Raw genomic sequence first — 15,414 nt, 5'->3', positions numbered from 1 at the left:
CAAAAGCAATCCTTTACAATACCCTTTGAGGAAGCACCCATCAAGACCAATGAGTGGTCTACAGCCAGATCTGAAACCTTCCTTACAAGCTTTTAAGCAGATATATACCCTCTCAAATATCCTTTTTCCTTCTACCATATTTGATTTGATGATGGCAGTGCTACGTGGGTTTGTAGCCAATATCATTTTGCAGTAGTCTTCCAAGATAGCATATTTCTCAGAGACACTACCTTCAAGCAATATTTTTGCTCTGGCCTTTGCCCTGTAGAATACCCAATTAGAAACATGTGAGTACTTGGTTTTAGTTGTCATCTCTCTAAAAGTCTTATACTTCATATCTGGATTGATTCTGAATTGCTCTAAAAAATACTTAGACAACCAGGAAGCATCGGCATGACTATTATTAAGGACCAAACCACAGTTGTGGTTATCTACTAAAGTCTGCACTTTGAAAGTAGTGTTGTTAGCTCTTGAAACACTTGCATACAACAGCCAAGGACATTGTTTAGCTTTGCATTTGACCCTAATTCTTCTCATGTCATTGCTTACATATTTAAATTCTCTATTACTTTCAATAAAGTACTCTTTAATAGCAGTCCTCAGTAGTTTTGCAGTCCCAAATTCCATTCCCAATACAAATTTGAAATCCTTAAAGTTGGACATAGGGTTGTAATGTATTTTTGACTTCCTAGGCCCAACCTCTTCACCATCACTTCCAAGACTTTGCAAGTCTTCTTCAGTGTCCACCCCATTTGACTCATCTCCCTGAACACCTTGGCTGCACAAATTTGTCACACTGCCCCACCATTTAGTTGGATCAGATGGCCTACCCATCTCTTTTTCTGCCTCAACCTCTTGCTCATACTCCTCATCGTTTAACTCAAAGTCTTCCTCTTGCAAACACCCTCTTGACTGCCTCTGATTAGAACTTTCAGGCTTCTCATGTCTTGCATCATTCACCTCATCTGGCAGGACCTCCTCATTTTGTGTGTCAGCTTGAGGTATGGGTGCATCATCCCCAACATCCATTTCAACAGCTGCTTCCTCACTATCCGAAGCAAAATGGGCATAAAAATCATCCTCATTCCCATTCCCTTGTTCTGCCTCATCATCATCACCATACTCATCACCATACTCAGTTTTCTCACTATCTGATGACAGTTCCAGTACAGGTATACCCACCACATCAGGCACCACATTAGTATCGGATGGTAACTCCTCAATCACACATCTCCTTAATATTTTAGGGGGAGGGTCAGGTATATGGGGTACTGCAGTGGGGTCTTCCTTCCATTCCAAACCAAATGTAGCCTCAGGTAGGACCAAATACACTTCAACCTCTGAAATTCTCTTGACATCCAGTTCATTAAGTATTTCTGAAGCTTCCTTAGGCCCAACAACCATCTTCCCAACATTAAGATGCTTCCCATGTGGCTTATATAGAAACCTGAAAGGCATAGAATAACCTAATATGCTAGCAATATCCTCTAGCACAAGCTTGCTGAATTTTCTCTTCGAAACATTGTCAAAGTAGTCTATTTGCCCTTTCTCATATCTTTTATTACCAAAGGGCGTGAACCAATGCCCCCTATGATGCAATTTGACTGTAAACTTCTCACAATTTTCACCTGTGTACAATATACACCAAAACAGCAGTACACAGGGGAAGCAAACCAAGTCAAAAGTAGTACTAGTGAATAAAATAGTCAACAAAGAATCAGATGCACTATTTTACTCCACAAAAAATGTCAAAACCCCAAAATGGACACATAGAGATTCCCACAAAAATCCATACGTATGGACCCCACTGTATAATCTTAAATATGCTTTAAAGCATCTCCACCAACTAGAACCCCAACAAACTTGATATAAAAAATGTAAAAAAATTAACTCATTTATAACCCCCAAAACCGAACCCCCAAAACACCGAATTTTTTTTTGAAATGGGTTCTAGCAAACTTACCGTACGCTGGTGGTGGGTCGTTAGGTCCCCTACGTTTCGCCATAATGATCGCCGTCAACGTCTGCAACTCAGTTTGTCTTCCTCCTTCGTCCGTATGCTTGAAATCGTTTCTTCACTTGAAATCGCTTCCTTCTTCCTCATTCAGAAGAATGCTTTTCGCCTTCAACTTAGTTTTTCTAGTTGTTAGTTTTTTTTCATTCAGATGGTTAAGTTTTTTTTTTGAATTAAAGATGGTTAAGTTTTTAGTTATATTAGTTTTTAGTTTTATTTATTAGTTTTAATTTATTATATCAGAAACTTTTTTAAAAAAAAGGATTTAGGTGACCTGTAATATTTAAAATTACGTGGACCAATTAAAAATCTCCAGATTTACCTCTACATAGCACTTGACGGTCAGGTACCAACGGATGCCAAGGATTGTTGACGGAAGGTATTTTTACCACAAAAAACAAGAGTTAGGTATTTAAGTGTTATAAAACCAACAACTTAAGTATTTTCGCCGTAAATTACCCTAAATTTTACTACTTTGGTGTTGAACTAACACTAAACAGACTTTTGTTGTTGGAGTTGTCATAAGTTTCCAACAGCATATGAAGTGAAAATATATGATTAATTAGCGATACCTCATAATATTTATTAAATTTAAATACGTGGGACTTAATATTAAATTATACAAATATTAATATGTGGTGTTTGGCACCAATAATATCTCTTACCAATCCTCTTTATTTATTTCATTAGTATGTCACCATGTGATGTTGTCACAACATAAATAAAGTATATAGTTCATGTCATCACCTCATAAAGTGAGGAAATCAACTTTTTTTTTTTTCCACGAAATAAATTGGGTTTACACAATATTTGTTCTACCATAATAAATTAAAGAGTGTTGCCTGAGGAAAAATCGAATATCTTACTTATATATATATATATATATCTTCTATATAATAAGTGTGTAGATAACGAAAATTCTTGATTTTAACGATTTTTTATTTTATTAATGTTAACTTTAACAGAATATTCTTATATTTAACTGTAGTTTGTAAACACTTAAACTTAAATATAATAAGATAAATAAAAAAAATTAAATAGGATATGTTTGAGATATTTTACAATAATAATTATTTAAAAATAATAAATAATTGAACAAATTAAAATATGATATTTTTGAGATATTTTACAATGATAATTATTTAAAAATAATAAAATCATACATTTTATAACTTAAATAAAATTTAATTAAACTTAAACTCACTTATTAAAATAATATCATATTAAACATATAATCTGCTGTGAATTATCAACAAATTGTTTTTTTTAAATAACTAGCAATAAACTTAAATTTAAAATTAGTATATAACATTTAATATTATATTAAATATATAATATATAATCTCTTGTTGTCACTTTCAAATTCAAAAATTAAAACAAACATAAACTTAAATAAAAATAAATAAATTATTTAATTAAAATAAGATATTTATTTAAAATTTATATAAGATTAATATAAATTTAATAAAAATAATTAATAAATTTTATAAATAAAACTAAGCAAACATATCTACTGCACATTATTTATATCTAATATATATTTATATATTCAACATGTGAGCGTGAATACCATGTTCTTATATCATATGTTAAGATATATACGGTTTAATTCAAAATCAACAAGCAATAAGTAAAATCATTCATAGTCTTATAAGTATGTTAATATCTTCACCTTTATATATAGCACGAATCCTATATGAGTGGCTCTTTTCAATCACAAATTTTAATTTTAGTTTTTAGTAACTCTTTTGACTTATTATTATTATTTTAGACTTGTTGATTGTTTAAATTATTGAACTATGATACCATATTAAGATGCATATGATCTGACTTAATAAAAAAAATCTATAATAAATAGATAAACTTACAATCTTATTATATTTATTAATATTATGTTAGAGCATCTCTAATAAAATGCTACAAAAATAATGTATAGTTATTTTTTTAGCCTATTTTTATAAAAATTAAACTTTAATAATGGTCTAAAATATATGTCAAATTTAGCACATACTAAAAATTTGATATAAAATATAACCATAATCAAATTTAATCCACAATAAATATCACATTTTTAATTATTTATTTGTCACTTATTAATACGGATTATTAATTTGTAATTTATCTTTTAATAAAAAAAATTAATTATGATGTTGTCTAAAAAAAAAAAAGAAGAAGAGTGCCTTTCAAGTGGGGAAAAAAGGAGGTGTAGAGAGACATCATTTATTTTTCTCCCAACAATACTTTTCCAACAAAAATAAAATAAAATCTTGAAAAGTCAACATCATCTGTCTCTTTCTTTTTCAATCTTTTTTTTTCTTTTACATAATTTTTTCATGCATAAAAGCATAATGTGGTGTCATATAAATTAAGACATAACATGAACACGTACCAAATTAATTATAAGATGACTGAGTTTAAAAAACAAAACAAAAAGAAAATAAAGAAATGAACAAGAATGTCACATGCCTCTGTAGTCACATTTCCATCTATTTTATATTTTTCAACCTTTTTCTTCGTTTGTTTGTTTGTTTATTATACCCAAAAATATGTTAAAAACAAAAAAAGAAGAAATTTCTAATAGCTGGCGAATGGTAATATGGGGCGGTGGGCGGGGCCTGATCAGATCAGATTTTAGATCTGATTGATGATCTTTATTTTATTTTGTGAATAAAATAAAGAAAATTTGGGACCATTTTGCAGAGATGTCTGACAAATGCCATGTGGTTAAAATGTACGGCTGATATTTAACAATCTACACAGTCACTTGGCCGGTACAAGTGTTGGGTGCTTTTTCAGAAACGTGACTAATTTCCACAACTAACTTTTTCTCACCGCCTTATGATTCTTATTTTCTCGGGAAACAAACAAATCACTTCCTGTCAGACTTGTTCATTTCCATTAGATTTTATTTTCCCATTACCCTTTACTGTGTGCCCGCACGTAATCTATCATTACCTCATTTGCTTACTATATTTTCTACTCTAAAAAAGAATTGGAGTACTCTTTCTCTATCTCTATCTCTATCTCTGCATAGCATTAGAAATGCATCGCTGTTAATCTCCTCTAAAAAAGAATTGGATTACCCTTTTTCTATCTTTGCATGGCATTAGAAATGCATCACTATTAAGCAATATTTATACTTTTGGAAGATTCTTCGGTGCACCCTAAAAAGTGCACGCTCGTGCGTTTGTTTAGTATTTTTAGTTCAGAAAGTATTTTCGACGATTTTTTTTTATGATCGTATACATTGTAGTTATTTAGATCATCTTACAAATTTTTAGAAAATTTTGAATAATTTACAGTGTTGAAAATAATATTCAAATATGTTACATTTCACGCGCATAAGAAAAACAGTCACGAGTGCAATAAACTATTTAAATTTTGTTTTTATTCGAAATTTTCTGAAAATTTGTAAGATGTTTTAAATAACTACAATTTAGAATGTCATAAAAAAATGCATCGAAAATACTTCTAAGCCAAAAAATAAAAATAGGTGCACCAATGTGCCATGGTACACACTCGAGAACTACCCTATACTTTTTAATATTCCCCAAATTATATTTTTTTTAAAAAAGTATCATAAATCATTATTATAATTCATAAATTTTATATAAAAAAAATAATAAATTTACAAATTTATAAAATTCTCAAATAAATTCACTAAAAAGTCATATTTAGATGTCATATCCTCATTATTTCTTGTCCAACAAATTCACAACATAATCTAATTCTCATATACATATAAAAACAAAAATATTATAATTTTTTTTATAATAATTATTGATTATTTTGAGATTTGATATTACACATTTGAGATTAATATAATACAATGTAAACATTTTCCCCATCATTTTTTTTCAACTTTTAATTTTTTTAAAATAAAACTATCAATTAAAATTTGATTTTATAAGATTACTCTTATCACAAAAAAAAAGAAAAAGAATATGTAAGTATTTATTAGAAATTTTAAAACAGATTAAATACTTTTACTGAAATTATTATTTTTAAAATCATTTAGCAAAGAAAAAAGACTAAAACAATGTAATAATACAAAATGAATTAGATTTTAGACTAATAATTATTTATTTACATTTATTAGTTAATTTTTCACGGCTGCAAGGGGTGGGACAGTAATACGACGCCGTTAGAAGGAAGTAGAGCGAAAGTGTCTTTCCTTGGCTGGAGTGGTTTTTGCCTTGGTAATAACAAATCCAGGGCGATATGAATCTGATGCGCATGCGCGTGAACACCAATTACGGCCGTCCACGAATCTCAACTGCTCATCAGACAAATTCTATGAGCATTGAGTTTTTTTAATTACAATTTTGGAAAATGCCACATATTCTCAATCAATAAAATCAAAGATTTAAGGTTATGTACCCTATTATTAGAAAGTTACAATAATACTTTTGTTTAAAAAGTAAAACCTTCCAATCAACTCAGGTCATGCTAAGTGGCTTTCACTAATGTTGCTCATTACTTTTCTACAACTTGTTTAAATAATAATAATAATAATGACAGAACTATCATTTTTTTACCACATGTTTTTAAAAATATCATAAGTTGTCAACATTGACAATGTTGTCATCAAATATATATTTTAATTCACCGATAAAAGCATAACAAGCAACAAATCACATGCGTGGTACTAAAATAATGTGTGTGATCCCCCAATACTATTCTTGTTGAAAACTTATAATATATACTATAAATATTTCTTGATGTACTTATAGTTTTAATTATAACTAATTCCATTAATGAGACTTTTAATGAAGTCTCCGCATTCCTTCGAAAATTAGTCTCATTTAAATAATTCCGTATATTTTAGTGTAAATTTACAAAAAACAATGAAATCATATTTTACACTCTGGAATTTCAACTAAATACCATATATATATATATAATTCTGTATTTTTAAAACTTTCATATCGAATTTTGTGATAGCCAAATCGAACTAGAAATAACATTTGAGCTGATTGTAGTTTTTATTTTTTTTAATATAAAAATTTAATAAACTGAACAAAACAACAGATGCACACTCAGGGATCAACCCCAGCCAAAAACACTTGAGACACTTGAACCAGGCCTTCGATGAGGCATAACAGTTTTCACATTAACCTAATCTAACCACCACACTTAATGAGCCGCCTTTAATAGATAGACCAAGTAAGTAAATCACTACTACAAAAAAATGTTTTTTTAGGAATCGCGAGGCGCGAGTTCTTTATTTGGGAGTCATAAAAAGTGAGATTTTTTAGGACTCGCTAAAAAATTTTATTTTTAATTTTTAAAAAATTAAATTGTAACCAAAGCTCCCGTCGGATCTCCGACGTTGGCGGCGACGCCACCACCCCACGGTGGTAGTTTGGTCCGATCCTTTAGTAGGTTTTGAAGCTCAAAGCACAAGGAATGTAGTGGTGGTCATTTGGCTCGGGGTGGGTCGAGGTGGTCAGAAAATGCCCAAAACGTTTCAGAATCCCATGTGGCTGGGGTTTCGGGGGCTGGGGAACACGGTGGGTCGGCGTGTGTAGGCAGGGGGTGGCCGGAGAGTCGCTGTCGTGGCTAGGTAGCAAGCTTGAGAGAGAGAGAGAGAGAGAGAGAATGGGTTTTTTTTATGTTGTGATTTAATATATAATAAAACTTTAGTTAAAATAAAATTATTCAAACTTTTTGAACACACATAAGTTTTTAGGGCTTGCACTGCATGTCCTAAAATGTCTGTCAAAAAAAATTCAAACTTTTAGGACACACATTAGTTCTTAAGACTCGCAATGCGTATCCTAAAAGAAATTACTTAAGGACTCTCAACGAGTATCCTAAAAAGTCTAGAAGATGTTTTTAGGGCTCACATCTAGATGAGTGCCCTAAAAAAGTGTCATAAAAACATGTGTTTTGTAATAGTGAATCGACAAACTAAACTGAATCAGTAGACTCAAACGAAATGAGATCCTAAATCTTTCGAGAGTAGTGAAAAGATTGGAACAAAATGTGGCAAAAGCCAATATCTTTACAAGATAAGGATGTATAACACCATTATTAACCTAGAAATTAAATCAGAAGACCACAACTAAGAGGGCCACATCTGCTGCTGGAATCTCTGCGAACTCCCACCAACACCGAAGCGACGTTGGAGGAGGCATCCTAAGTTGCCAGATTGGAAGAACCAAACACCTTCTGAGTAGAGTCACCCATCATCAAACATGCACTAATTAGGAGCTTTCTCGGCCAGAGCCTGAACACCTTCTGAGTAGAGTCACCCATCGTTAACACATGCACTAATTAGGAGCTCTCTCGGCCAGAGCCCAAACACCTTCTGAGTAGAGTCACCCATCGTTAAATATGCACTAATTAGGAGCTCTCTCGGCCAGAGCCTAAGGAGGCTCCGGCCAAGAGAAAAGCACAATGCAAAAAAAAATCTAGGGTCAGTGCTTTGTCAAAGAGAAAGAAGAGAAAGTATTTTATATTTAACATGTGTCTTTTTTTATGTGTGTTTTATAACATATAATTTAAAAAGAAAATTTTAGAAATTTTATTAAATTCTTATCAATAAGTGGAGTATAATAAATTGAGGATTATATATAATATTTAGAAAGAAAAAAAAAAGTACAAAATAGTACAAATAAATTAAGTAAATATTATTATGTATTAATAATATACACACTAGTACACTAGCTCTCAAAAAATTACATTCTATCCTACTAATAATATGCACAATTGTGTTTCGAGTTGCACAAAATAAATTATTAAAAGTAGGTCATTGACATTAATTTTTTTTTCTTCTTTTCAAATTATGACTAAATAAATCTAAACAATAAAATAAAGTGCATGGCTACTCTGGCTAAGGAAGCGACATCATTATCATTTTTTTATTCAATAACCAAATTTTTAATTATAATTATATTTTGGTGACATTTTTTTATTAAATTTATTCAGACCAAGTGGGCATTCCTTGTTCTATATAATCCAACTCCCTGCTCCATTCCAAAACCCTTCTCTTTCCCACCATATCTTCCTACTAAGCTTTGAGCCTCTCAGCCATTTTTTCTTCTCCTCATTATCATTCTTCAGTAGTTTCATCTCCCACCCTCTTCACAAAACCTCCATTAAAATTCCTTTCTTTTCACTCAGTTCAATATATTTACACATATTTTTTTCTACAGATAGATCTAATTTAATCTTAGCTAGATGTTACTTACAACCAAAACCAGTAGTACTAGTTCTGAAGATGTCTCCAGTACTCAGTGAAGTTCTTCTTTCTGGGTATATGATAAGCTCCAGCCTCCGCCGTAGGACCCACCTTGTTCAATCTTTCTCAGTTGTCTTCCTTTACTGGTTCTACGTTTTCTCATGAACTGTTAAAACCCTTCTAATATTATTATTTCCTTTATATTTTCCCAAAGAAAGACTGCTTTTTTATTTTTATTTTTAATCAGTTAAAATAAATATATATATATATAATATTATGGCGGGTTCATCGAGCACCACAACCGGGGCTTCGTCGGGCTATTCGGATCAGGAAACGGGTCAGGAAGAACAAGTGAAAGTAGTGGATCAGAGGAAGAGGAAGAGAATGCTGTCCAATCGGGAATCGGCACGTAGGTCGAGGATGCGTAAGCAGCAACACATGGATGAGTTAGTGTCACAGGTGGGTGATCTAAAGAAGGAGAACAGTCAAATCATAACCAGTCTCAACATGACCAACCAGCTCTACCTTAATCTCGAGGCTGAGAACTCTGTTCTCAGAGCTCAAATGGCTGAACTCACCCATAGATTACAGTCACTCAATGAAATAATCGACTGTATAAACTCATCAACAATATCGACCACTGCTTCTACTGCCACATACCCTTTTGATGATCATGACCATCTGATGTTTGATGATCAAGATTCCCAGATGATGATGATGATGATGATCAACCCTTGGAACTCTATTCCTCTCAATCAACCAATCATGGCAGCCTCAGCTGATCAGATGTATATGTATTGATGTTGATGATGATGATGATGATAATCGTTGTTGTTGTTGTCTTAGTTGGGGTCCACTATCTTTAATAATTATGTTTTTTATTTTGGGCTTGTTTTGGGTCAAGTGTTAGAAATTAGGGGGTTGATTTTGTGTTCTTGTTGGGGCCATGGTGTCACATATTAGACAAATTGAAATTGTTTGGCAATGTATTATTGGGCTTGTAAAATTTTGAAATATATGTGGGATTGTCTTATAAGGAATAATAAAATAAACTCCATTATTAATTTTGTCTTTCATATGATATTTTTTCTTCCTCAATCCTATGCCATATATGTCTCATATATTTTACCTTTTATATATATATACATATATATATATATTATAGATAGATAGATGTGCTTGATGTGCCATCACTTATCAATATTATATAATGGTAGTTATTTGATATCTTAAAGTATTTAAAAATACATAAAATTACACTTTATTATTTATTATAAGTTAGTGATATTTTATAATAATTATTAAATTCAAATATGTGAGACCTGATATTAGATTCTACCAATAATAATACGATACCTCTTTATAGGATTGGATAACATTAGTGCCCCTTAATAATTATCATATTATATCTATATAATTATGCAATTCTCATATTATATCCATATAATTATCTTGTTTTCTTTGAAGATATCTAGAAAACTAGGAGTCTTATAAAATAATACTTCTATAACCCATGAGCTAATTTCACAAATACCATTTAATTTGTTATTTAACTATTAGTGAATATATTCTTCAAAGACTTTTTATTGAATATTATTATATAGAGATTTACTTTTAACAAGGGTCAAGTTTTTATTACCTACTATTAAACCATTAGATCATCTATTTAGTCGGTGGTATATAAAATATTTTTCTATATAAAAAAATAAATAGGTACAGGTGAATTAAAAATTATATAAATAAACAAAAACACACGGTTTGCTAATAAATGAATACGTATAGTATACAAATTATTATAAATTACTCCAAATAGAAATTAATAGTGACACTAGTTTAATAAATACATATTATTAGTGGTTTATGTGTAAACTTGCAACATATGTAATGGCCTTAATTATTTATGGTTGAACAAAACTAATATAATATATATATTTTTAGGGTGAACAAAACTAATATATTGTGGATTGTGGACCTCTTAGGTGTTACATTTATTAAAATTTAATTAGAAGTGGTGGAGTTGCTTTCTATGACTGGTTATATAAATAAATAAATAAAAATGATTTATTTAGTATTAATTATTTGGGAGTGGAAAAAGATGAGCACAAAAACTTATTAATCAGGGAATGGATACACTGGTCGAGTGGCTAATTATAGCACCAAAACCATAAGCATAAAAACAAAAGCCTAACACCTAACACCTTACACCTTACACCTTATGCAATCATGATAATGTATACTTTATATTATATATGTCTAAAATTTTAAATATATATATATATATATGGAATATTTGTTACTAGCCATAAATGAGTACTAACAATTATAATGATGTGGCAATATAGTGACTTGGTATAGCAAGTCACCAACATGTAAATATATTTTTTTCTATATTAATTTAGAATTTAGTTATTTTTTTTGCCATAATTAATAGTGTTTTCAACCAATGAGAAACACTAGTTACATTTAGAAATTGACATACATTTGAAAAATGAAAAAGTTTACAATATTATATTTTCATAATAAATACGCATTTTTCTACAAGTAACCCTTCCAAAAATTTGAAAAAATCAAATTTTATTTTTAGAAATATTAATTAACAACTATAAATATGAACCATTGATCTTAATCCAATGATTAATATTAAAGTAACCATCTATGGGTAATAACAATTAAGAATGCACCCATATATATATATATATATATATATATATATATAGAGTCCCTTTGAGAATTATTGTTCTTAATCATCAAAGTGTTGTGGCCCTTTTTTTAACTCTCAAATAGCCTATATAGGTATGGATAGTTGCAGCATATATTGTCATGTTTTTATTATTATCAATTATATTCATGCTCCTTAATTTTTTAAATATAAATTTCTAAAGTAAAAATAAAAATAAGTCTTAACTTTTATTATTAATAATGTTGTCTGATTCTTGTCTTTCTATTTCAGATTTAATAATATATATTTTCAAAGCTCTTTTGATAATTATTCTAGTATTTTTTTTTCTTTTTCTATTAATACTAATACTTTTGAAATAGATTCAATTTATTCTAAAATTAGCCCAACCAAAGGAGTAGCATTGAAAAAAAAATTACTTATACTTTTGCAGATGGATACTACTAAAATTAATTCATTTTTCCATAAAAGAATTCATTTTTGATAAATAATTTATTACACCCAGATTTTGAGACAAGTATGACTTCGAAGGCTGGACTCGTCGACTGTGAGCTCGAGATATATAAAAACGCGTGTTCATGGTACACCTGTAAAACCCTCGAAGCAAGACGACAACCTCAAAGACATGTAGCCTCGGGATTCTTTCTGAGCTCGAAAGAGCATAGTATCGGGATACATACGTTATCAAGTTTCTTCGGATCGAGTATCCCGAGCTTAAAGAGTGCAAGCTCGAAATATGACAGCCTCGATGGTATTTATCTACCCCGAGCAGGTCTTGGAGTAAGACGGTCAGTTCATAACCTGTCTGTAAACCTTGACTAATGCGATGCTGATTGTTGATCTCGGAGATTTGATGAATCATCTGATGTAACACGTTTTGTACATTTAAAGATATTTATTGTTGTAATGTCTCGACATTAAAGGGATATTAACAAGTCTGTTACCCGTTTTTCTGGTCTTCAGGGGACGTTTCCTTGTATATAGGAGTTACAGCATTTAATATCATTATTTCAATTAATAAGCAGGAGTATCTTCTCGAAATATGTGGGAATGAACTCTGAAAACTCTCTATAAATAGAGAGGTCATGAACACTTAAAAGAGGACGGATCTTTTGCTATCTAGAGAGAAAACTCCAAGTTCTAATAAAATAGACTCGTGGACTAGGCAAATTTAATTGATGAACCACGTAAAACCCTTGTTCTTCCACCATACTATTCATTTGCACCATAGTTCTTATTGTTTAATTGCTCAAAATTTTAAGTTGACGAAAAATGGCGTCAACAGTTTGGTGCTTTCATTAAAAGCATTAAGCAGTACAAATCTGAGTCTAGTCATTCGAAAAAGCCTCCCTGATTAGCTATGGCTACAAATGATCCAAATATTCCTGAAGAAGAAGTCAACTATCCGTGGCGCCCTAGGAAACAGCTAATGACGAATCCAGAACCAGATGAGAGAAGTGAGTCCTCAGACTCTCGAGGACCTCCAGCACCACCAGCCCCCAGGGACGACGAGGACATGTACTATAATCCTGAGCGATATGTTCCCATTGTGGAACTCGAAAATCGTCAGATAAGAAAACAGTTGGCTGAGGCCAAGAAGCGTAATGAAGAATTAGCTAGATTAGCTGCGGAGGCACAGGCGGCTCAGCCTCAACCTCCGTCTGAGGCCCAGGTCCCTCCTCCACGGGACGTTCATGTTCCTCCCCGTAGACCTCGTGGGCTACCTCGTAAAAATGCCGCCACAAGAAGAATTGAGCAACCTCTGCCACCGACAGAACAACCTCTGCCACCGGCAGAACAACCTGCCCCTTCAAGGCCCCGAAGAAACACACGGGCTAGAGCTCCTGTTAACTCAGCTGCTGAGTTACCAGCGGAAACTGGGAATAACCGAGCCCCTGCAGCGGCTCGGACTCAGACTGCTGGTAACGCGCAGAATGTTCCTAAGTTAGCACAGGTGAACTCGGGACCATCCAGACCCCGAAATGGGTGGCAGCCACTGTCACCCATACAACACCCTCCGTCGCCAATTAAATATCCTTCACCATCTCGGAGAAACACACAACCGACTCAGGATAATAGGGAAAGGCGGGCTGGACGGAAGCAGGGGAATGGAGGAACTGCTAGGGAATAGAGAGGCACCCAGCCTACGAGAAGCCAAATGTCTCGGTCTCACACTGGAGAGACGAGGCAACCTGAAAGGAATCCATCTCGAAACAATCATGCAACGAGCTTCGCCAGCGAAGACTCAAGGGACACACGATCAGTCAGTATGTATGATTAAGGACGCAGAAATACTGGGAACCAAAGGAACCACCCTGACTTGCGAGAATACCTGAATCAAAATTGGGGTAATGGTAACCCCTCGAACCCAGACCTGAGGGCTCGTCTAAATGGGCGCAAGGATCCCATGTGAAGGCGCGAGCCTGAAATTGTGATCAACGACAGCCAATTTCAGGCGAGACCCCCTGTGGATCCGGTTCAGGAGAGAATTGATCAACTGGAAAGAGCATTTAGGCTCATACAGAATGAGCGAGGTCAGAATCGGGACGAAGATTCTGATGAGGAGCTCGAACCATTCGCTCCCCACATTTCCAACACTCCGTTTTCTCAGGGGTTTCAGATTCCTCATGTCCCACCTTTTGAACGGAAATCTGACTCGTACAGTCACTTAAGTACATGCAACACTATTATGAGGGCAAGTAATGTGGGTTACGAGCTCAGATGCATGTTGTTTCCAGCATCACTTACAAGACCAGCAAAAAGCTGGTTCGAAAAATATAAGAGGCATTCAATCACTTCTTAGGATCAGCTTTCAAGGGATTTCAAGAAGCAATTTAGAGCCATGATCGGGATAAGGCCATGCACACCCCTGACCAAGAGCATACGAGTTTTGTGACAGACAAAGGGTTGTATTGCTATAACGTCATGCCATTCGGGCTCAAGAACGCTGGAGCCATTTACCAACGACTCGTAAACATGATGTTCTCCGAACAGATAGGTAACAACATGGAAGTTTATGTTGACGATATGTTAGTTAAATCTCAACATAACAATAGCCATGTTGATGACCTTGAAGAATGTTTCGCCGTATTACGGAGATATAACATGAAGCTCAACCCTCAGAAGTGCTCTTTTGGAGTATCTTCGGGGAAATTCCTGGGCTACATTGTAAACGCCCGAGGAAGCAAATCCAGAAAAAATCCAGGCTCTGATTGATATGCCCTCAGCTCGAAAGCATAAGGATGTCCAAAGTCTGACTGGCAGGATGGAGGCACTAAGTAGATTTATCTCAAAATCTATAGACCGCTATCTTCCATTTTTCAATCTTTTGAGGGGAGGCAAGAAATTTGAATGGACGGAGGAATGCGAGTTGGCTTTTCAAGAGCTCAAGAAACACCTCGCAGAACTTCCCATCTTGTCAAAACCTATCACAGGAGAAGTTATATACCTATACCTTGCTACAACCGAGCACACCATAAGCGCGGTACTCGTGCAAGAAGAACAAAAAGTGCAAAGGCATGTGTATTATCTCAGTAA

The 15,414-nt window shown here is 33.1% G+C and overlaps 2 protein-coding genes across 2 annotated transcripts; both read left to right on the top strand.

Moving 5' to 3' along the window:
- The first annotated feature begins 8,995 nt into the window (after nt 1–8,995).
- Nucleotides 8,996–10,264, top strand: LOC133812679 (bZIP transcription factor 2-like). The gene has a single exon (XM_062246477.1). The coding sequence runs from the start codon at nt 9,477–9,479 to the stop codon at nt 9,999–10,001; it is 525 nt and encodes a 174-aa protein (XP_062102461.1). The 5' UTR covers nt 8,996–9,476; the 3' UTR covers nt 10,002–10,264.
- Nucleotides 10,265–13,237: 2,973 nt separating this feature from the next.
- LOC133780977 (extensin-like) lies at nt 13,238–14,008 on the top strand. Its single transcript, XM_062220281.1, has 2 exons — nt 13,238–13,334; nt 13,494–14,008. The coding sequence occupies exons 1-2, from the start codon at nt 13,238–13,240 to the stop codon at nt 14,006–14,008; spliced, it is 612 nt and encodes a 203-aa protein (XP_062076265.1).
- The last annotated feature ends 1,406 nt before the right edge of the window (nt 14,009–15,414 follow it).

This window comes from Humulus lupulus, chromosome 1 (genome assembly GCF_963169125.1).
Source record: "Humulus lupulus chromosome 1, drHumLupu1.1, whole genome shotgun sequence".
NCBI classification, from domain to species: Eukaryota; Viridiplantae; Streptophyta; class Magnoliopsida; order Rosales; family Cannabaceae; genus Humulus; species Humulus lupulus.
Note: the sequence above shows the minus strand (reverse complement) of the source record. Positions and strands in the feature narration are given on the sequence as shown.

Bases quoted from the DNA above. Each gene is read 5' to 3' on its own strand.
- LOC133812679 (XM_062246477.1), top strand. From the start codon at position 9,477: ATGGCGGGTTCATCGAGCACCACAACCGGGGCTTCGTCGGGCTATTCG.
- LOC133780977 (XM_062220281.1), top strand. From the start codon at position 13,238: ATGGCTACAAATGATCCAAATATTCCTGAAGAAGAAGTCAACTATCCG. The intron at 13,335-13,493 runs GTGAGTCCTCAG...ATGAAGAATTAG, and splicing joins TCCAGAACCAGATGAGAGAA to CTAGATTAGCTGCGGAGGCA.